General features: G+C 44.4%; 1 protein-coding gene across 6 annotated transcripts in view; it reads left to right on the top strand.

Annotated features, from left to right (window-relative positions):
• The first annotated feature begins 1,599 nt into the window (after positions 1–1,599).
• The window catches only part of GABRR1 (gamma-aminobutyric acid (GABA) A receptor, rho 1), a 72,078-nt gene continuing 50,325 nt past the window's right edge, over positions 1,600–23,352 (top strand). For 3 of the 6 annotated variants that reach the window (XM_011941918.1, XM_011941916.1, XM_011941915.1), the window contains exon 1: positions 14,583–15,153. In XM_011941918.1, coding sequence (XP_011797308.1) covers positions 15,032–15,153 — 122 coding nt within the window. In that variant the 5' untranslated portion in view covers positions 14,583–15,031. Of the gene's footprint in view, positions 1,773–14,576; positions 15,154–23,352 lie in introns of those variants that run through there. The other 3 variants (XM_011941920.1, XM_011941917.1, XM_011941919.1) reach the window with 3 other exon arrangements.

Below are 23,352 nucleotides of genomic sequence, written 5' to 3'. Positions count from 1 at the left end.
CATTGATTTTTACCCACTCTCAGACATCAAGTTTGTGATGATGCTTGTGGTGACAAAATAATATATATGGATAAAATTAAGGCTCTGCTATCAAAAGGTCATAGTTTAATGGTCTATTGATCCTTGGCACCACAGTTGTGGTTGGAGCCATTGTGGAATGCTGGGCTGGGTGTGTTCAGACCACAAAACTTAGACTGTAAAAAAATTTAACTCAAACTAATTGAGGCTTCCTGTCCATCTAGATTTCTCATCAATCACGAAAATTTCAGTATAGATGGTGGGCAGTCTCCAAAAAGCCTATTGTCATCATCGTAATTAATAAGTAAAGTGCTTTCACAGTGACACCAGCACCAGCTGGTTTATGGCATTGATAACTCAGCAGGGAAGGAGAGACAGGGAAATGACAAAAAGAGCACATTACAGATGGGCATTAAAGAACCTCGAGATCAAGGAATCTGACCTGAATTAAACGAGCAGATGCAGAATGGGGGTGGTTCCTTTGGAAGCACACTATAAATACCACAGCCTTCCCGACAGGACTGATATTAACGGTCTGACTAATGTTTTGTCCCCTCTTTGTTTTATTTGGATGTTCTGACTAATCTGAGTATTTGGCTCCAGATATGCAGTGGGCCAAGGGGAAAAGGAGCCCCACAAAGTGGGTTGACAGGAATCGAATTTGGGATCCAAGTCACTGCTACTTGACTCTTGGGATGGGAAGAAAAATTGGAGAGTTCAGCACATTGCTGACTGTTCCCCCAAATTTATTCTTTGTTTTCATCGTGATATAATTTTAGCTAGGTATAAGATGACTCATCGAGAGACTACATTTCTTGGACTCCTCACAGTTAGGAGTGACTACGAGGCCAAGTTTCTTGCCAATGAAATGTGAATTGAAGTGATGAGTGCAGCTCCTATGTCACTTGCCTAAACAGAAATTGCTTGCCCTTCATGTCTTCTCTGCCTACTGGCAGCCCAACTTTAACCAGGTACACAAAGACCACACCCTGAGAAAGGGCAACAAGACAAAGAGCACTTCGTTCTGGAGCAGATTCCCATCAGCCTGGACCACTCACCTCTAAGCTGTTCCATGACAAAGAAATGCTATTCTATCTTTTTATTGATCTTTCCATGGTTCGATTACAAGCAGCTTAAATTGTAGGCTTGGCAATATAGTGAGTAAAGAAGCAGCTGCATTAGGAACTGAAAAATGGCTCTTCGGGTCATTGTTTCATCAAATTCCTTTCCTTTGCCTTTTTAATTGTCCCTTATCCCCCACCTGGAAAGGACCAGTCCAATACTGGGAGATTGTGTTTAGGCACTGAGCTCAGAGCCAGAAGCAAAATTAGTGCACTTGTGCAGTCATCCCTCAGTACCAAGGGGATTGGTTCCAGGACCCCAAGGATTCCAAAATCCATGGATGCTTAAGTCCTTTCATAAAATGGGGTAGCATTTGCATATAACCTATGCACATTCTCCTGTATACTTGAAATAATCTCGAGATTACTTTTAATATCTAATACAATGTAAATACTAGCAAGTAGTTGTTATACTATATCAGTTTTTTGAATTTGTGTTCTTTAATTGTTTTTCTAGCCCCAGATATTTTTGATCTGTACTTGGTTGAATCTACAGATGTAAAGCCCATGAATGCAGAGGGCTGACTGTGGCTAGAAAATGTGCTGCAGGGAGCACGTGCAAGCAGCTGATGAGCACCTGCAGCCACTGTCTGGAGCAGCTCGGTGTGCTGCCTGCAGTTCACCCATCAGTCAGTGAGTGCCTTGTGTGTGGTGTTGGGTTGGCTCTGAGGGCGTGGGGCAAGGGGACATTGCATGGCCATGAGAATATAAGCTGGAGTTAAGTACTGCCTGGTCCTCCCTCTGCTGATGAAATCATTGCCCTGGAGATCCTGCATTGCTGCAAGGAAGGCCATGATGGCTGAGGAATAAAAACGAGAGCGATGAGAGAGAGAAGGCTGGTACACTCAATAAAGGAAAACAAGAGTTTTGCCAAAAAATAGTGTTTTTGACCAGGTGCGGTGGCTTACGCCTGTAATCCCAGCAATTTGGGAGGCCGAGGTAGGCGGATCACCTGAGGTCGGGAGTTGGAGACCAGCCTGACCAACATGGAGAAATCCCATCTCTACTAAAAATACAAAATTAGCCGGGCCTAGTGGCGCATGCCTGTAATCCCAGCTACTTGGGAGGCTGAGGCAGGAGAATCGCTTGAACCCGGGAGGCAGAGTTTGCAGTAAGCTGAGATCGTGCCATTACACTCCAGCCTGGGCAACGAGAACAAAACTCTGTCTCAAAAGAAAAACAAGTATTTTTAAAAATTGGTCTGGAAGTGTTATAGTTCAGTAAGTCAGTCTGGATCCTTAATATGCTCTGATGCTGGCCCTAACTGGTTCTCTCAGGCCTCTTTACAGCTCCCTCCTACATCCTTGTCCTATAAAGAGGGCACAGATATTCTCCGCATTAGAGCCACATGTTGTTAGTGGGAAATAACGTTGATTAAGAACATTTACGGGGCCGGGCGCGGTGGCTCAAGCCTGTAATCCCAGCACTTTGGGAGGCCGAGACGGGCGGATCACGAGGTCAGGAGATCGAGACCATCCTGGCTAACACGGTGAAACTCCGTCTCTACTGAAAAATACAAAAAACTAGCCGGGCGCAGTGGCAGGCGCCTGTAGTCCCAGCTACTCGGGAGGCTGAGGCAGGAGAATGGCGTAAACCCGGGAGGTGGAGCTTGCAGTGAGCTGAGATCCAGCCACTGCAGTCCAGCCCGGGTAATAGAGCGAGACTCCGTCTCAAAAAAAAAAAAAAAAAAAAAAAAAAAACAAAGAACATTTACAAGCAGCAAAGTAGCGAAATGTCATGGCTTTCTGAGCTCTCATGATAGCAGTAAGAGGGATGCATGGTTGGCTCGAGCCCAAAGCAGAAAGGGCTCTAAGACAAGGCCCCCCCTCAAAGTTCTGCCAAAGGAACTTCTGGGTGGAGGAAGTGGCCTTGTTGCAAAGGCTCAGCAGCTGGTACCACCTGTCCTGCCATCAAGCTAACTGGGGACCTGCTGAACCAGCTCTCTGCTTAGCTAAGAGAGGGCAGGAAATGCGTGTTTCAGGCCTTCTGGTTTGCTCTCTTTGGTTATGCCCAGGCTCCAGGCTCCTGGCTCCTGGAGCTAGCCCAGGATCCTCTAAACAAGAAAGAAAGATATTTTCCAATCTGGGCATTAGGAGCCATTTAATGTCCTTTCTACCTCCCCAATTTAATGCCTTATTGTACTGTTCATTTTGATGTACTCAGCCCCAGAATGTCTCCCTTTAGACAATTTGGTCTTTAAATCAGCAAGTCACTACAACTTAAGTATCTAACCATGCTTAGCTTACGTTGACCTCGGGAGACATCACATATTCTGCCTTTATTTCTATATGTTGAATGTTTTTGACATCTATTAATTTAAAGTACATTAAAGGATGATTTATATAAGAGGATATAATCATGACTCTCACCTAACTATAAAATGAAAAGACATTGAAGATTTTATTTAACTCATTATTTAATTAAGGGACCAGTAAGATGTTACAACTGGTTCAAATAAGGACTTGATTTACATAGATTTATACTCTCCACAGCACAAAAGGAATAATTTGCATAGTTATGGACAGGAAGGATATGCGTTACTATCAGTTTTCTACGTGTTAACATCTACTATTAGAGAATTGTAAAATAGCCTAAAGACAATCAAAGGCATACATCCCTATAGGATGAGACAATCCCTGGAGGTCCCGCTGGACAAGGCTCAGCATTCTATTGAAAGAACACCCAGTAATCTATTTTGCTCATTTCAAAGTTTGACAATTTTTCCTGACCATCTTCCTTCTCCTTGTTATTATATACAATTCTAAAGATTATTCTTGATCACAAAAAAAGGCTGGACTCCTTAGGTTTGGCTAATTACTTCTACAGTGCATCAAGAGAGTTATGCATCATAGAGGCCTCCTTTGAAGTTTGCTTTGCAAAACCTAGAGTCATACAGTGTTGAATGATTCCAAATTAGCTTCTGCCTAGAACTTATCATAAGGCATCTTAGATTGGACTTCTAAATGTCTATTCTTTTCTTTTTTGGGGACGGAGTTTCACTCTTTGTTGCCCAGACTGGAGTGCAGTGGTGCGATCTCGGCTCTCTGCAACCTCCACCTCCCAGGTTCAAGCGATTCTCCTGTCTCAGCATCCTGAGTACCTGGGATTACAGGCATATGCCACCACATCTGGCTAATTTTTGTATTTTTAGTAGGGACAGGGTTTCATCATGTTGGCCAGGCTGGTCTCGAACTCCTGATCTCAGGTGATCTTCCCACCCTGGCCTCCCAAAGAGCTAGGATTACAGGCATGAGCCACCATGCCCGGCCATGTCTATTATTTTCTATCCTGCTAAAAAATTAGGAGACCAAGCCCAAGAAACTCCACCAAATTTTACCTGCAGTACCTATAAATTTGAGTGAATTCCTTTCTTCTAGAGGTTTCAGAAAAATACCCCCAAGTACTTGCCTGGAAGTGACTTTCCTTACTAACTGTAAGACTGGACACTATAAACTGGACCTACCTCAGTTTTCCTGAGAGGACATTGTAGGCATTGGTTCCGTAAGTACAGCCAACCTTTATTCCTTAAAATGGCTTGTCACACTTCACTAAATTAACATTATTCTCAAACAGGGCATTTAAGGCAAGGCTTTCATTGCATAACTGATGTTTCTGTGTCCGGAATTGGTGGGTTCTTGGTCTCGCTGACTTCAAGAATGAAGTCGCGGACACTTGCGGTGAGAGTTACAGTTCTTAAAGATGGTGTGTCCGGAGTTTGTTCCTTCAGACATTCAGATGTGTCTGGAGCTTCTTCCTTCTGCTGGGTTTGTGGTCTCGCTGACAGGGGTGAAGCTGACCTTCATGGTGAGTGTTACAACTCTTACAGGCAGCGTGGCCCCAAAGAGTGAGCAGCAGCAAGATTTATTACAAAGAGTGAAAGAACAAAGCTTCCACTGGTGTGGAAGAGGACCCCCACCATCAGGTTGCCACCGCAAGCTCGGGCAGCCTGCTTTTATTCCCTTATCTGGCCCCACCCACATCCTGCTGATTGGTCCATTTTACAGAGAGCTGATTGGTCTATTTTACAGAGAGCTGATTGGTCCATTTTACAGAGAGCTGATCAGTCCGTTTTGACAGAGTGCTGACTGGTCCATTTTACAGAGAGCTGATTGGTCCATTTTACAGAGAGCTGATTGGTCCATTTTGACAGAGTGCTGATTGGTCCATTTTACAGAGAGGTGATTGGTCCGTTTTGACAGAGTGCTGATTGGTATGCTTACAATCCTTGAGCTAGATAGAGGCAGAGTGCTAGATGGAGAAGTTCTCCAAGTCCCCACCAGGTTAGATAGATACAGAGTACAAATTGGTGTATTTACAAACCTTGAGCTAGATGCAGAGTACTGATTGGTGTATTTACAAATCTTGAGCTAGACACAGAGTACTGATTGGTGTATTTACAAACCTTGAGCTAGACACAGAGTGCTGATTGGTGTATTTACAAACCTTGAGCTAGACACAGAGTGCTGATTGGTGTGTTTATGATCCCTTAGCTAGACATAAAAGTTCTCCAAGTCCCCACTAGACTCAGGAGCCCAGCTGGCTTCCCCAAGTGGATGCTGCACCGGGGCTGCAGGCAGAGCTGCCCGCCAGTCCCGAGCCACGCCTGCACTCCTCAGCCCTCGGGCAGTCGATGGGACCGGGCGCCATGGAGCAGGGGGCAGCTCGGGCTGTGTGGGAGCACACTGCAGGGGAGGGCTCGGACATGGCAGGCTGCAGGCTCTGAGCCTGCCCTGCGGTGAGGCAGCTGAGGCCTGGCGAGAACTCGAGTGCAGTGCTGGCACACTGGCACCCTCTGCAGCTGCTGGTCCGGGTGCTACGCCCCTCACTGCCCTGGGCCAGCAGCACTGGCCAGCCACTCGTGTGCGGGGCCCGCCAAGCCCATGCCCATGCCTGCCAGAACTCGTGCTGGCCCCGTTAGCACCACTGCACAGCCCCAGTTCCCACCCGTGCCTCTCCCTCCACACCTCCCCGCACTCAGAGGGAGGCAGCTCCGGCCTCAGCCAGCCCAGAAAGGGGCTCCCACAGTGCCGTGGCAGGCTGAAGGGCTCCCAAGCACTGCCAGAGTGGACGCCGAGGCCGAGGAGGCACTGAGAGCGAGGGCTGCTAGCATGTTGTCACCTCTCAATTCCCCCTCTAAACAGGACACCCCAACTGCTGTTGGGAATTTGGCCGATGACCGCTCTAGTTACTTCCTGCTGGATAGGGGCAATGAAGGGGCCCTGCAGTTGTGGTGTCCTCCAGAGGGGAGTTCTCTAGGCCAGTGAAAGTGCCAGTGGGTCGGTCCAGTGGTCCTTGGTAGAAGTTGTTGGTTGAGCTCGTTTGGGGTTCCATTTGTAAGACCATCTGTAGCTTGATGGCCTTGATTCTAGAGGAAACACATTTGACAAGAAAGTTAAAGATACAGGCCCCAAAGATGAGTAACAGCAAGATGGCTGCCACGGGGCCTAGAAAGGGGAGAAGCCATGTTGCCCAACTCCAGAGGTTGGTATAAGAGTTTGAAAGGTGTTGTCTGATTTCAGAAGCATTTTCCTGTAAATGCCAAGTGGCGTCTCGTACTATCCCTGACTGGTTAGTGTAAAAACCACACTCTTCCCCTAAGAAGGTGTAGAGTCCTCCTTTCTCAGCAGTGAGGAGGTCTAGGCCTCGGCGGTTTTGGAGAGTCACTGCTGCTAAAGAGTCTATTTGGGATTGTAAAGTAAGGATAGATTTTGTTATTTCTTGCAAACTGTCTGAGAAATCCTTTGAGAGTGTGTGGTAGTAGGATAATGAAGTAGATAAACCAGCTATTCCAGTTCCTGTAGCAGCAGCAGCCATTCCTAACCCTATAAGTAGGGGTATTAGTTGTATGGCTCCGTGTTCACGGACTCGAGCTTTGAGGAATACTGATAAGGTCTGATTTCCTTGGGCAATATTAATATTGGGACTTAGAAAGACTAAGATGCAGGTGCCAGTCCAGTTACTGGGAAGGCAGATACAGGTTGACGTTCCACATAAGAAGAACATGCCTTGGCTGGGTAGACATTTAGAAATTTACCCCGGGGGCTTTTAAAGGACTAGGGTACACTGTTTTTTCTTTACTACTTCCATCTCTCTTTCTTTCTCTTCGACTTCTCCTTTGTCTCTCTTTCTCTCTGACTCCCTCTTTGTCTCTTCCTCTCTTTCCTTCTTGCTGCTCTTTCCCTGCCTCTGCCAGCTGCTTATGCTGCTGTCCTCCCCTCTCCTTCCCATTTTGATGGCTTTGGCAGTGTAAGACTGCCACCTCCTTGGGTTTTTGCACTGTGTGCAATAACTCTGTAATTTCCTTGTGGCATTTAATGGGGGTTCCCCCAGAGGTTAGGAACTCCCTTTCTTTCCATATTGCAGCATGGGCATGTAGCATTAGATAAGCATACTTGCTATCTGTATACACATTTATTCTTTTTCCCTTTCCCAGTTCTAAGGGTCGGGTAAGTGCCACTAGTTCTGCTAACTTGGCACTGGTCCCTGGGGGAAGAGGCTTACTTTCAAGTATGGTTACATCACTAACTATGGCATAACATGCCCTTCATATCCCATTCTTCACAAATGAACTTCCATCGGTATATAGGTTAAGGTCAGGTTTAGCTAAGGAGACTTCTAAGAGATCATCGTGAGCAGCATAAGTCCGGACTATAATTTGGTGGCAGTCATGCTCGATTGGTTCCTCATCCTCTGGGAGAAAAGTGGCAGGGTTGAGGGCCATGCACGTATGTATTTGAAGCACTGGTCCCTCAAGGAGTAGCACCTGTTATCTAAGTAGGCGGTTGTCTGATAGCCATAAACTTCCTTTGGCACCTAGTATGCCATTTACATCATGAGTGGTCCAGACAGTGAGATCCTTTCCTTGTATTATCTTGATAGCCTCTGACACTAAGACAGCCGCTGCCGCAACTACCCATAAACAGTGAGGCCAGCCTTTTGCTACTACATCAGTTTCCTTACTTAAGTATGCCACTGGTTGTGGGGTTGTCCCACGAGTCTGAGTAAGGACTCCAAGAGCTATACCTGCTCTCTCTGTGACATACAGAGAGAAGTTTTGTCCTGTGGGAAGGCTTAAAGCTGGGGCTTGCTTGAAAGTTTTGAAGGCTGTTTCTGCCTCTGGTTCCCATTCTACTAGATGAGTATTTGCCTTCTGGGTTTCCTTGATTAGAGTATAGAGGGGACTGGCTATATTGCTGCATCCAGGGATCCATAGTCGGCAAAAGCCGGTAATTCCAAGGAACCCCCACAACTGTTTTAATTTCTTAGGGCAAAGATAAGTCAGTATAGGCTGTATTTGTTCCTTGCTGAGGGCCCTGGTCCCCCTGGCTAAGATTAGGCCTAGATATTTGACCTGCTGTAGGCAAAGCTGGGCCTTCAACCTAGACACCTTGTATCCTTGATTAGCTAGAAAGTTCAAGAAACCTAGAGTAGCCTGCTGGTATGAGGCTTCCGAACTGGTAGCCAAAAGTAAATCATCCACATACTGAAGGACCAGAGTGCCTGGACTTGAGAAGTGGCCTAGGTCTTGGGCCAGTGAATGACAAATAGATGAGGGCTGTCCCTAAACCCTTGGGGCAAGACCGTCCATGTAAGTTGGGACGTGTGGTCTGTGGGATCCTCAAAGGCAAAAAGAAACTGGGAGTCAGAGTGCAGGGGAATACAGAAAAAGGCATCCTTGAGGTCCAGAACGGTGAACCATTCTGCTTCCTCTGGTATTTGAGAGAGCAAGGTATAGGGGTTAGGTACAACTGGATATAGATGAATTACTGCCTCATTGATGAGTCTAAGATCTTGCACTAGTCTCCACTGACCGTTCAGTTTTTGTACTCCTAGAATTGGGGTGTCTCCACTGACCGTTCAGTTTTTGTACTCCTAGAATTGGGGTGTTGCAGGGACTGCTGCATTTTCTTACTAAACCTTGAGCTTTTAAATGTTTAACAATATCCTGTAATCCTTTATGACCTTCAGGCCTTAGGGGACATTGCCTTTGATAAGGAAAAGTGGTGGGTTCTTTTAACATGATTTGGACTGGGTGGGCACTTTTTGCCCTTCCAAATCGTCCTTCCAATGCCTAGACTTCAGGGTTGATTCCCTCCTCAAGTAGGGGACAACAAATGGGTAACTTGTTCCCCATATTCATGTAGATACTAGCTCCAGCCTTGGCTAACATATCCCTCCCTAATAAGGCTGTGGGACTCTCAGGCCCTTGTGGGATCCCTCCCTAACAAGGGCATGTGAAAAGAGCAAAGTCTCCTAATTACAACTGAGGAGGTGGGAGAAATACCTGGTTACAGGCTGTCCCAGGATTCCTCGGATGGTAACGGACCTTGAGGACAGTCGTCCAGGACAGGAGATTAACATTAAGAAGGCTGCACCAGTGTCCAGGAGGAAGTCAATTTCCTGGCCCTCAATGGTTAAGCATACCCGGGGCTCAGTGAGGGTGATGACATGAGCTGACGCTTGCCTCGGGCACCCTCAGTCCTGTTGTTGGATCATCTGGTCGGGGGTTTCTGACTCAGAGAACCTTCGTCCTCTGGGGCAGTACACCTTCCAGTGATTGCCTCAGCATAGTGGACATGGATGAGGGGGCAGTTTGTTTCTCACTGGACAGACTTTTTTAAAGTGTCCCAGTAAACCACACTGATAACAAAGCTTACTGGGTGATTGGCCTGCTCCATTTTCTATCCTCCCTGAACCACCAAGGTTTGTTTGTCTGAGGGTCATGACTAAGGCTGCAGCCTTTCTCTGATCTCGCTTTTCCTTTTGGGCCTGTTTCTCTTGGTCCCTATTATAGAACACCCAGGTTGCCAGGTTTAATAATGTCCCCAAATTTTGTTCAGGGCCCAGGGCTTGCTTTTGGAGCTTTCTCCTGATATCTGCGGCTGACTGGGTAATAAACTTATCTTTTAGAATCAATTGACCTTCAAGTGATTCAGGTGACAGGGGAGTATATTTTCTTAAGGCCTCCCACAGCCGCTCGAGGAAGGCAGAAGGATTTTCTTCCTTTCCCTGGGTTATGGTGGACATCACTGAATAATTCATGGGCTTTTTCCTAATTCTCCTTAGTCCTTCTAGAACACAGGTCAACAGATGTTTACGACTCCAGTCTCCATGATCTGAGTCAAGGTCCCAGTGGGGATCCATACTGGGGATGGCTTGCTGACCGGTAGGGAATTTGTCTCTTTCTTCAGCTGTCTTTCTATCATTTACTTGACTGAGATACCAGGTATCTCCAAACTCTCAGGCTGCAGCCAAAGCCACATTCTTTTCACTAAAGGCCAGGGTTTGATCTAACAATAGCATGACATCTCTCCAAGTGAGGTTGAAGGTTTGCCCTAGACCCTGTAGGACATCTACACACCTATCAGGATCATCTGAAAACTTCCCCAGGTCTGTCTTGATCTGCTTTAAATCAGAGAGGGAGAAGGGGACATGTAGCCAGGTTGGACCAAATTCCCCTCCCCCTACAGCTTGAAGGGGACATAACCAATAGCCTGGGGGTTTTTGTGGTCCTTTGGAGATTTCTTTGCTTGTTTCCTTCTGGTCAGGGGAGAGTAGAGGAGGATTATCACTAATAGGAAGGGGAGCTATAGAGAGGCTAGGATATGGGGGTAAGCTGAGAGGTCCTCCTGTGGGATGTAAATTGTAAGCTTTGCATAGTTGTGTATTCTCCCTCAATGAAAAGAAAGCTTGGACATAAGGTATTTCACTCCATTTGCCTTCCTTCTTACAAAAAAGGTCAAGCCGCAGGATAGTATTGTAATTTGTACTTCCCTCAGGTGGCCATTTTTCCCCATCAGAGAGAGAATATTGCAGCCAAGCCATAGTGCAGAAAAAATGAGCCGCCTCTTTTTCAGGGTTTGTGGGTCAAATTGGTCCCAATGGCTTAGGATGCATTTCAAGGGTGAGCCTGTTGATGCCTGAGTGTTTGCCATCTGAAAGACAAAACCAACCGCCTGTGATTTCGGTTTGTTTTGTTTCTCCCCCTTCCCAAGAATCTGCAATGGTCCCCGGACCCTGCTGATCGGAATAGTTGCGCTCACTGATGCAGCAGCAGAAACAACCCTTGCCCAAGAACCTGCAACGGTCCCTGGACTCTGCTGATCAGAATAGTTGCACTCACTGACACAGCAGCAGAAACACTAGTTTTTCCCCCAGACCACATGGAGGACCAAGGAAGGTCGGATTTAGTGGCCCTTACCAATGCATTCTGGAAACCCTGTACCCTTGCCTGTCCACCCAGACCACATGGAGAACCGGACTGAGAAAAATCGGATTTAGTGGCCCTTACTGATGCATTCTTGAAAACCTGTTAGAGTCCTAAGCATTCTCCTGTTAGCATTAGGACTTTACCCCTGTCCTATAAAGATGTTATACCCCAAAATTGAAGTGGAGGGCCATACCCTGAGGGAGGGAAGGGATCTCCAGGGTTGGAATAGTGACACCTTTTGTCCTCACTTACATGAATAGGAAGGATACAATTGCTGAGGCTCCCCATATCCTAGCTTTCAGGAATAGCTTTTGTTAGGCCTGTTAGTCTGAGCAGGGATCCTAAAATTCCAGGTAGTCCCTGCCATGACAGGGCTTTGGGCAAAAACTGTCTTTCTGATTGGTGAGTCCGGGTGCCTAAAGAAGGTAACAGAGTCTTGGAGTTCATATTAGAAGTCATTCTTACAGGAGAAACTAGAAAACCACCAGAGACAGGGAGCGATTTTTAGAAGCAGGACTAACCTCAGAGAAGAGAGGTGAGAGGAAGTTTGTCTGGCAGGCATTAGGACCCAGGGGCAAAGGTCAGAGTAGATAGAATAGATGGGCGAGTCTCACTTGTGAGACATGCCTTTGAGAGTTCTGCTCATGGCCGCAGGGTCAACCAACTTGTCGGGACCCTGGAGCTGCATGACTTTCCTCTCAGTAGACCCTCGGCTCAGCCCAGAAGTACAGCAAAAGTGGAATCTGGTTCTAGGCAAACCAACGCTCCCAACTCCAAAGAGTCGGGGGTTGTTAGAGAGCCCTTTCCCAAAAAGCCTAACACCCTTGTCTTAAGTCCGGCGGCTGCGCTAGTCGCTTTTAACTGGCCAATAAGTGCCCGGTATTCAGCCCACGAATTCTAAGGAAAAATAGGACAGAATAGCAAGCGAAAGGGGTCCGTTGGTGCTCACCACTCGGTGATAGTCAATGTCCCACTGCTTGGTGATACATGAAAGTCTCACCGCAATAGGCGAAAGTGTCAGCACTTGGGGATAGGCAATAGTCCCTTTGTGGTCGCTAAAACGTGTCCAGAATGGGTGGGTTCTTGGTCTCGCTGACTTCAAGAATGAAGCCACTTACCCTCGCGGTGAGTGTTACAGTTCTTAAAGATGGTGTGTCCGGAGTTTGTTCCTTTAGACATTTAGCTGTGTCTGGAGCTTCTTCCTTCTGGTTGGTTTGTAGTCTCGCTAACAGGAGACAAGCTGCAGACCTTCACGGTGAGTGTTAACAGCTCTTAGAGGCAGCGTGGACCCAAAGAGTGAGCAGCAGCAAGATTTATTGCAAAGAGTGAAAGAACAAAGCTTCCACCAGCGTGGAAGGGGATCCCAGCGGGTTGCTACTTATAGCTGGGGCAGCCTGCTTTTATTCCCTTATCAGACCCCACCCACATCCTGCTGATTGGTCCATTTTACAGAGAGTTGATTGGTCCATTTTACAGAGAGCTGATTGGTCCGTTTTGACAGAGTGCTGATTGGTGCGTTTACAATCCTTGAGCTAGAGGTAGAGTGCTAGATGGAGAAGTTCTCCAACTCCCCACCAGGTTAGCTAGATAGAGAGTACCAATTGGTGTATTTACAAACCTTGAGCTAGACACAGAGTACAGATTGGTGTATTTACAAACCCTGAGCTAGGCACAGAGTGCTGATTGGTGTGTTTATGATCCCTTAGCTAGACATAAAAGTTCTCCAAGTCCCCACTAGACTCAGGAGCCCAGCTGGCTTCACCTAGTGGATCCTACACAGGGGCTGCAGGCAGAGCTGCGGCCAGTCCCGAGCCCTGCCTGCACTCCTCAGCCCATGGGTGGTCAATGGGACAGGACGCCATAGAGCAGGGGGCGGAGCCCGTCTGGGAGCCTTGGGCCCTGCAGGAGCCCACCACAGGGAGGGGGGTGCTTGGACATAGGGAGCTGCAGGTCCCAAGCCCTGCCCTGCAGGGAGGCAGCTGAGGCCTGGTGAGAACTCCAAAGTAGTACTGGCCCCCCGGCACCCTCTGCAGCTGCTAGCCTGGGTGCTAAGTCCCTCACTGCCCTGGGCCAGCTGCGCCAGCCAGCCGCTCTGTGTGCAGGGCCCACCAAGCCCGCAACCGCGCCCTCCAGAACTTGCACTGGCCTGTGAGCGCCTCCCACAGCCCGGGTTCCTGCCCGCACCTCTCCCTCCCCACCTCCCTGCAAGCAGAGGGAGGTGACTCCAGCCTCAGCTAGCCCAGAGAGGGGCTCCCACAGTGCTGTGGCAGGCTGAAGGGCTCCTCAAACGCCCCCAGAGTGGATGCTGAGGCCGAGGAGGTGCCAAGAGGGAGGGCTGCTAGCACATTGTCACCTCTCACTTCCAGTTGTATTTTGGCAAAAGGGAGGACAGATTCTTACTAAACCTATGCAAACAACTATATTGCCAAGAAATGTTAAGAGACTGGGTAAGAGTTTCTGAATTCAAATAAGGAGAATCGTGTCAGTGAGAATCATATATCATTCGAGAATACTTCATTTTGGTTTATAAAAGCAGAATTTAAAAACTTATTGTGAATTACAGATAGCATAAGAAGAGAAAGACAAGGCTTCTTACGATCTGGAAACAGAACCTTAAAAAAACTACATTTCAAATAACCCCAACAAAATTTCTCTCATCAATTCGTTCAGTCCTGTGTAATTAATTGTCATTCTGTTGTATCTTGGGTTAGCAGTTGTGTGAAACTGCTTTTCAGCTATAGAGTTCTTGGAATCCTGACTCAGTTTACCAGTACAGTCTGAAAGTTATCAAAACCATATCAGCTCAGCTTTGAAGAGATAATAGTTTGGAGTACCTAGAACAGTCTCTTCCATGAGGCTCTGAGACTGTCTTTTGATGAAGACACAAACTCTGGCCTGTAGATTATAGCAGAGTCTTGGAGTAAGCATCAAAGCAAAAGAAAAACTGTCTATAAATAATACAGACTTGAGGCTACAGTTAATTTATTACTGGTATTTTTGAAATGCGGAAAGTGCAGTGAGGTTCATGATAAGAATAATGCAACTGAAAAGGAAATTTACTTATTTCTGTGCCAAACAAAGACAAAAAAGCCTCTTCCCCAGTTGCCCTTCCAATCTCAGCCATATATAGACAGCCCACGCAGGTACCAGGCCCTGGGGTTTCAGGGATTCAGCCACAGGAAGTGGGGGCAGGGAGCTGTTCAAATCCAGCCCTCAGCTAAAGCAAATAATAATGGCTGTAAGCTTAAAATAGATCCAGGGAGGAGCTCATTAGTGTGAACATAGAAAGCAGTTCTGCACCTCTGGCCTTATTCCTTTTGAAAATTGCTTTGGTCCATTTTTACTTTCCTTTTATTCAACGCACCAGAAAATAAGGCTTTCACCAACATTTTTACCACATTTGATGATGAACTAATTTAGACCGGCGAAAATAATTGTTCCACTGGGACACAGGAATTCAACCTCAGTTCAGAAAATCCCTGACATCTGACGTAGGAGGATTTATAGGTTTAGTGGAAATTGCTTTCTCCTGCTCTCCAGATTGCATCCTGTGGGTTGATTTTTTTTGCATGAGTAAACATCCTTCTAATAATGAACAGACCAATAATGTCTTAAAGAGAGGAAAAGAACAACATTTTCCTTTTTGCTGTTTCTGGAGAGAGCTGTTTGAATTTGGAAACCCATGTTGACTGTCCCAAATATGAAATTTGGCATCTTTCTTTTGTGGTGGGGATGGGTTTTGGCCACTGAAAGCAGAGTGCACTGGCCTGGAAGAGAAGTCCACGAGATGTCTAAGAAAGGCAGGTGAGTGGACATTTAGGGATAGAGGATTTAGGAAAAGAGGGTGCGCAAAGCGAACTTACAGTATTGTTCCAGAAACTGAGCATCATTTCCAGCATATGGTATTTTGTATAGATGCCTTTTTCTTCCCTTTCCCTTTGTTCTCCTGCTGCCCTGCTTTTAGAAGGTTAGAATTACGTTTTCTTTTAAAATGATGCTAGATTAGATCATTTTATCAGTGCATATTTTAAAATTCCTTATGAATTGTCTTGGGTGAAAGGTAGGTTCTGAAAAATAGAATATATGCACATTGAAAATAAAAATCAAGGGCAATTATTTGCTGTCTGTGTCCTAGGGTTAGAACAAATCTGTGAATTCTCAAATTTCCAATGGGACCTATATTTCATGAGAATGATTCTGCTGTAATTATTTCTGTTAGATTTGTGAATCACTTTTTAATATTTTAAAAGAAAGTAGCTTTCTCCAAGCTGTATGACCAGAAGGATCATTATTAGATGGTTCACTACCTGTAAATTGGGAGGGCCAGGGACGGAGGTGCCTGCAGGCAAGTGCTTGCCTGTGGTCAACACCAAAGGTGCATGCTGCCCTGTCTCCCAGCACTTGCAGAGGGAGCTTAGACAGGAAACCAGGTTCCCCACCAGCCCCTTAGCACTCGGCCTCGCCTGGGCCATTCTGACGGCAGCACTGGCAATGTCTATCTGGGATGCACACCTGCTTGCCTGGCATCAGTCAATAATACAGGAGACTTGGAGACAACCTAATCCAGTGCTCTCTTTGTACTGATGAGGAAATGGAGACAGTAGGGCATTGTTAATTCTTGGTCCTTTATTAGCCTTAGCTTCAAATTGAACTTCACCTTTCTTTGAGTGTAAATATAAATAGAGTCTGAGAGATCAGTGAATATGAAAAGAAATCTAGCTTTTGGGAGTTTGGGGTTAGGAGGAGGGCTGTGTGTCTAGTGCCTCAGTGCCCTCCCTCTGGGGCTGGAGGGAACCCTCCTCACATGGGCTCCCAAACAGCCACCTGTAGCTTGCAGCATTGTTTCAAGCTGTTCTTAACAACATCGCAAAACTAGAAGCTGAAATATCCAGTGGTCATGATGAGCCCTAAGGTACTAAGGGAGGCCACTGTGCCCTATTACCATCAGAGTCAGAAGGTGCTTGGGCAAACACTGGAACTTGTGGAGTGGTACAGCCATAGAGATTATTTGATCCAAATGTGCTTATAGGGATTAAAAGCCACAACAACAACAAACTCTGTTGGTCTTCATCAAAAACTTTTCCCAAGTCAGAGTTAGAGTGGCAACCTATTCACAAATATCGGTGATTAAGAAGTCTAAGAGAGTGAAATAGACTTTCTTTTAAATAATTTATTTTAAAAATTTATATTTTAATTGACAAATTATGACTGTATATATTAATGGGGTACATACAAAATGATGTAAGGATATATACATGCAATGTGGAATGATTAAGTCTAATTAATGTATCCATTACCACAAATACTTACTATTTTTTTGTGGTGAGAACATTTGAAATTTACTCAGCACTTCTGAAATATACAATACACTATTTTTAACTATGGTCACCCTGCTGTGCAATATGTCTCAAAACACTATTCCTCCTGTCTAACTGAAACTACGTCTTGGCCAACATCTCATACCCTCAATTTCCCAGCCTCTGGTAACCATCATTCTGCTCTCTGTTAATATGATTTCTATTGTTTTAGATTTCACATACAAATGAGATTATGTGGTATTTGTCTTTGATGCTTGGCTTATTTCATTAAGCATAATATCCTCCAGGTTTATCCATGCTGTTGCAAATGACAGAATTTCTTTTTCTAAGGTTGAATAGTATTCCATTGTATATACCACATTCTCTTTATCCATTCATCCATTGATGGACACTTAGGTTGTTTCTATAACTTGGCTATTGTGAATAATGTTGCAATGAAAATGAGAGTGCAGATATCTCTTCAACAAACTGATTTTAAGTCCTTTGGATATGTACCCGGACATGGGATTGCTGGATCATATGGTAATTCTGTTTTTAGTTTTTAGAGGAACCTCCGTCTAGTGTTCCATAAAGTCTGCACTAATTTACATTCCCACCAACGGTGTTACAAGGGTTTTCTTTTCTCCACATCTTCGCCAATTCTTGTTATTGTTCATCTTTTTAAGTTTGTTTTGTTTTTTGTTTGTTATAGAGACAGGGTCTTGCCCTGTTACCTAGGCTGGATTATAATAGTTTCATTAATTTATGAATACCTGGCTAATTAAAAAAATTTTTTTCTATAGACAGGGTCTCACTATGTTGCCCAGGCTGGTCTCAAGCTCCTGGCTTCAAGTGATTCTCCCACCTTGGCCTCCAAAAGTGCCAGGATTACAGGCATGAGCCACCATGCCTGGCCATCTTTTTGATAATAGCTATTCTGACTGGTGTGAGATGATATCTTATTGTGGTTCAGATTTGCATTTCCCTAATGACTAATGATGTTGAGCATTTTTTCATATATCTGTTCGCCACTTGTATGCCTTGTTTTGAAAAATGTCTATTCAAGTCCTTTGCCCATTTTTAATCAGGTTACTCGTTTTCTTGCTACTGAGTTGTTTTTCTTCTGTATTTCAGATATGAACCCCTTATCAGATGTGTATGCCTTACAAATATTTTCTTCCAATCTACAGGTTGTCTCTTCACTGCATTAGTTATTTATTCTGCTGTGCAGAAACTTTTTAGTTTGATGTAATCTCATTTGTCTGTTTGCTTTTGTTGCCCAAGCTTTTGGAGTCAAATGCAAAAAATTCACTCCCTAGACCAATATTGTTTAACTTTTCTCCTATGTTTTCCTCTATCAGTTTTACAGTTTCAGATCTTACACTTAAGTCTTTAATCCATTTTGAGTTGATTATTGTATATGGTGTGAGATAGAAGGTCCGATTTCATTCTTCCGCATGTGGATATCCAGTTTTCTCAACATATTTATTGGAGAGACTTTTTTTTTCCATTGTGTGTTTTTAGGACCTTTGTTGAAAATCAATTGATTGTAAATGTATGGGTTTATTATTAGGCTCTCTCTTCTGTTTCACTGGTTAATGTGTTCATCTGTATTCCAGTTCCATGATGTTTTAATTACTATAGTTTTGTAATATAGCTTGAAATCAGGTAGTGTGATGCCTCCAGCTTTGTTTTTTTTTGCTCAAGACCATTTTGGCTATTTGGGATCTTTTGTGGTACCTTATGAATTTCAGGATTTTTTTTTATGTTTATGAAAAATGACTTGGAGTTTTGACAGGGATTGCATTGAATCTGCAGATCACTTTGGGAGTATGGACATTTTAATAATATCAATTCTTTCAACCCATGAACATACCTTTCCATTTATTTGTGTCTCCTTTAATTTCTTTCACTGGTGTTTTACAGTTTTCATTGTACAAATTTTTCACCTCTTCAGTCAAGTTTATTAGTTAGTCTTTTTTTTGTAATCACTGTATATTGGATTTTTTAAAATTTCTTTTTTTAGATAGTTTGTTGCTAGTATATAGAAACACTTCTGATTTTTGCATGTTGAATTGAATCTGCAACTTTCTTGTATTTGTTCATTAGTTCTGACAGTTTTCTTGGTGAAGTCTTTTTTTTTTTTTTTTTTTATACTTTAAGTTCTAGGGTACATGTGCATAACGTGCAGGTTTGTTACATATGTATACTTGTGCCATGTTGGTGTGCTGCACCCATCAACTCATCAGCACCCATCAATTCATCATTTATATCAGGTATAACTCCCCAATGCAATCCCTCCCCTCTCCCCCCTCCCCATGATAGGCCCCAGTGTGTGATGTTCCCCTTCCCGAGTCCAAATGATCTCATTGTTCAGTTCCCACCTATGAGTGAGAACATGCGGTGTTTGGTTTTCTCTTCTTGTGATGGTTTGCTAAGAATGATGGTTTCCAGCTGCATCCATGTCCCTACAAAGGACGCAAACTCACCCTTTTTTATGGCTGCATAGTATTCCATGGTGTATATGTGCCACATTTTCTTAATCCAATCTGTCACTGATGGACATTTGGGTTGATTCCAAGTCTTTGCTATTGTGAATAGTGCCGCAATAAACATACGTGTGCATGTGTCTTTGTAGTAGAATAATTTATAATCCTTTGGGTATATACCCAGTAGTGGGATGGCTGGGTCATATGGTACATCTAGTTCTAGATCCTTGAGGAATCGCCATACTGTTTTCCATAATGGTTGAACTAGTTTACAATCCCACCAACAGTGTAAAAGTGCTCCTATTTCTCCACATCCTCTCCAACACCGGTTGTTTCCTGATTTTTTAATGATCGCCATTCTAACTGGTGTGAGATTGTATCTCATTGTGGTTTTGATTTGCATTTCTCTGATGGCGAGTGATGATGAGCATTTTTTCATGTGTCTGTTGGCTGTATGAATGTCTTCTTTTGAGAGATGTCTGTTCATATCCTTTGCCCACTTTTTGATGGGGTTGTTTGTTTTTTTCTTGTATATTTGTTTGAGTTCTTTGTAGATTCTGGATATTAGCCCTTTGTCAGATGAGTAGATTGCAAAAATTTTCTCCCATTCTGTAGGTCGCCTGTTCACTCTGATGGTGGTTTCTTTTGCTGTGCAGAAGCTCTTTAGTTTAATTAGATCCCATTTGTCAATTTTGGCTTTTGTTGCCGTTGCTTTTGATGTTTTAGACATGAAGTCCTTGCCCATGCCTATGTCCTGAATGGTACTATCTTGGTGAAGTCTTTAGGGTTTTCTATGTATAAGATCATGTCATCAGCAAATAGCAACAATTTCACTTCTTTCTTTCCTATTTCTGTGCCTTTTCTTTCTTTCTCTTGTCTACCTGCTTTGGCAAGGACTTCTGGTACTACGGTTGAATAGAAGTGGTGAGAGTGAGTCTTGTTACTGGTCTTAGAGAGTGAAATAAAATTTCTTTGTAATTTTACTTTTAAAAACTTTCATTTCTTTAGTTATGAAAGACACATGTAACTATTATTTAAATTTACCAAAAAAAAGAGAAAAAAATTTTAAAACATCCAAGAATTGCCCATAATCTCCAAACCCAGAAGTAACCTTGTTAACATTTTTGTGTATTTTCTTCTTGTCTTTTTTGGTAAGCATATACTGAATACTAAGTAGTTTGGAATTATGTTATACGTATAGTTTTATAACCTTATTGTATTTAATATAATATTGTCTGCATGTTTACTTATTTTAAAAGTCAATAGAATTATCATTTGATTGGCTGCATAATAATGCAAATATGTAAATTAATGCACAGTGTGCTACCATTTAAGTGTTTTTCTCTATTTACAAACATTTGGTTGCTTCCTCTTTGTTATTACAAATATTCTGTTTGTACGTCTTTGTATATAAGAAGAGTTGTTCACATACATAATTATTTAATTAGGATAGACTCCTTGAAGTGGTATGGATCAAATGGAACAAAAACATTGAAAGCTCCAGATACATGTGGGCAAATTTCTTTCCAGAATGTTAGGTGGACCCAACTTATACCCCACCAGCCAGGTTAAACTTCATTTTTATGTAGCCTAAACTTTTAAAGGGCTTACTGAATTTCATCCAGACTCTAAATCCGTAAGCTGCTGGTAATTTGTATCCAGGCTTCTTTACATGGTCATGCTAATAAAATAGCTTAGGTAAACATGGGCACACCAGAGGGTGAGTCTAGTGAGGTGCCTAGGGTGCAAAACTGAAGGAGGTGCTTACATGCCCCAGAAAGTGACTGGCTCTTAACATTTTACTCCCTATGCACCTAACCTACCTCACTCTAGTCTACACCCCAGCAAATAATTCATGTTTTCCCAGAATCTCCATGGGAGGCACATCCAGATAGGACCCATCTTCACCAATCATGCAGAATCAAGATCAGAATGCCAGGGCACTGGGCAATGTTTCTAGAATAAATCAAAACTTACTGTCTCAGGCCGGGCATGGTGGCTCATGCCTGTAATCCCAGCACTTTGGAAGACTGAGACATGAGGATAACTTGAACCCAGAAGTTCAAGACCAGCCTGGGGAACAAAGTGAGACCCAGTTTCTATAAAAAGTACAGAAAAAGTAGCTGGGCATGGTGAGATGTGCCTGTAGTCCCAGCTACTCAAGAAGCTGAAGTGGGAGAATGGCTTGAGACTGGGATGTCAAGGCTGCAGTGAGCCGTGATCATGCCACTGTACTCCAGCCTGGGCCCATCTGACTCTGTCTCAGAAACAAAACAAAACAAAACAAAACCCAAAACCTACTGTCTGTCCTCTCCTCCACTCTTCCCTGGAAGAATGGAAACACAAGCTGTCTACACTACAGGCCCCTGGACAATGCCAGCTCAGGCTGTGGGAGGGCAAACCTTTCCTATCAGAAGCTAGAAGTACATTATCATGCATTCTTTGTCGTGCTAAAGAATTCACATTTATTCTGAAGTTTACGTAAAGAGGAGCTGAATGGTCTCAGCAGATTTCCATTTCAGAGAGACGATGCTTCCTTGCTGAGCAGCATGATGGAACACCAGGAAGGGGGCTAGAGGGGAAACAGAGAAAGTAATCCAGAGTCTATGACCAGAGTCTGAGGCCAGGTAAGAGCTGGTGCAAAGCTCTTTCATAGTGGAATGAACAGGATGGGGATGGGGGAGGAATGAATATGAGAGATTTCAAGGAGCTAGAATGGTCAGAATCTGATTGGCTTCAGGGTAAGGGAGAAGTTTAGGGTGAATGTTCAGCAGGTATTTGGATCGTACGACTCAGTAGATGGTGGTGCCAGGAAGGAGAGCAGGCGGAGGAGTAGGTTTGGGGGTGAAGGTGGTGAGTTTGGTATGAACATAAGGACCTAGATGTGCTTGCAAGATACCAAGAGAAAGCTGTCCAGTCAGCAGGAAGGGATATAAGTCTGCAGCTCAAGAAGGAAACTGGGCCTGGAAAATTAGATTTAAAGGGAGTCCCCATAGGTGGCAATGGATGAGGTGGCCAGAGATAGCATGTGGCATGAAATGAGGACCGGATCAAGGACAGACCTTGGGGAAGAGCAGCATTTGAGGAGAAGATAAAGGAAGGGGACTCAATGACGGAAGCTGGAAATGAGTGACCAGAGAAATGGGTATAGAACTGGAACACAGAGGTGTTGCAGATGTTAAGAGGCCCATTTTTTCCACAGTTATCAAGTGCTTATTACAGGGCAGGCACTACACTGGGCAGTGAGCTCTTCACCAATCACTCAATGAGATGCAGGCTGTGCCATCAGAGGCTTTCTGAGTAGGAAGAGGTTCTAGCGAGGTGTCGAGGGTTTTAAGAAGGAGGGAGTGGTCAGATCACTCCAAGGTCAAAATCAACTAGTTAGAGGACTGAGAAGTGAGCCCTAGATATGGTAGCTACGTGTCATTAATGATCATCCCACGAAGAGACAGATGTCAGTGGGTTGAGGAGAGGAGAAGAGAAAATGGAGTGAATATAGACAGTATTTACAAGAAACTTGGTGTGAACTGAAAGACTGAGACGGGATGAAGGTGAAAGAGGAAGACAGGAGAGTTTTAGGGTAGGAGGGACTTTGGAGGTTTCAAAGGATGAAGAGAGGTCAGGAGTGGCAACAATGTGGTATGAGGTGTTGCCGTCAAATCCTTGTGATGCGTGACAAAGAGAAAGCTGTGGGATTATGGACTGGGTCTCTGATCCATATTTCAAGGTGTTTCAACCCTAAACACCTTGAAATTTGATTTTCTCTGAAGCTAGTAGCACTGTCTTTGTCTTGTTCCTCTGCTCCCCAGAAAGTTTGCTTGAACTTTTGAGTCCCCACTTTGTGCTGCCTGGTCCTTGTCTCCCTGCTGATTACGACCTGCCCCTCCTCCTTGCAGTCTCCTTAGGCCTCTGCACCTTCTGCTCCCATGCTCACAATGCCATTCTCTTTCGTATTTCTCTGACCTGATTTTTTTCTCCCTCCAATATTTAGCAGAGGTGTCACCTCCTCTGAGAAGCCTTCCATGGCCCTCCCTCACCCCCGCCTCTCAAGTCTCAATTAGGTGGCTTACTTCTGAGCTTCTGCAGCTCTCCACCACTCTTCTGTCTGAGGACTAATCACTCAGCATTGCCTTTTTTATCTCATTTGTCTCTGCTTCTAGACTGTGAGCCCCTTGAGGGTGCATTTATCCTTGTTTCCCCACAATCAAGAACAATGG

The sequence above is a fragment of the Colobus angolensis genome, unplaced genomic scaffold (assembly GCF_000951035.1).
Source record: "Colobus angolensis palliatus isolate OR3802 unplaced genomic scaffold, Cang.pa_1.0 Scaffold203, whole genome shotgun sequence".
Classification (NCBI taxonomy): Eukaryota; Metazoa; Chordata; class Mammalia; order Primates; family Cercopithecidae; genus Colobus; species Colobus angolensis.
The sequence above is the reverse complement of the archived record's forward strand: the minus strand, read 5'-3'. Positions and strand labels throughout refer to the sequence as shown.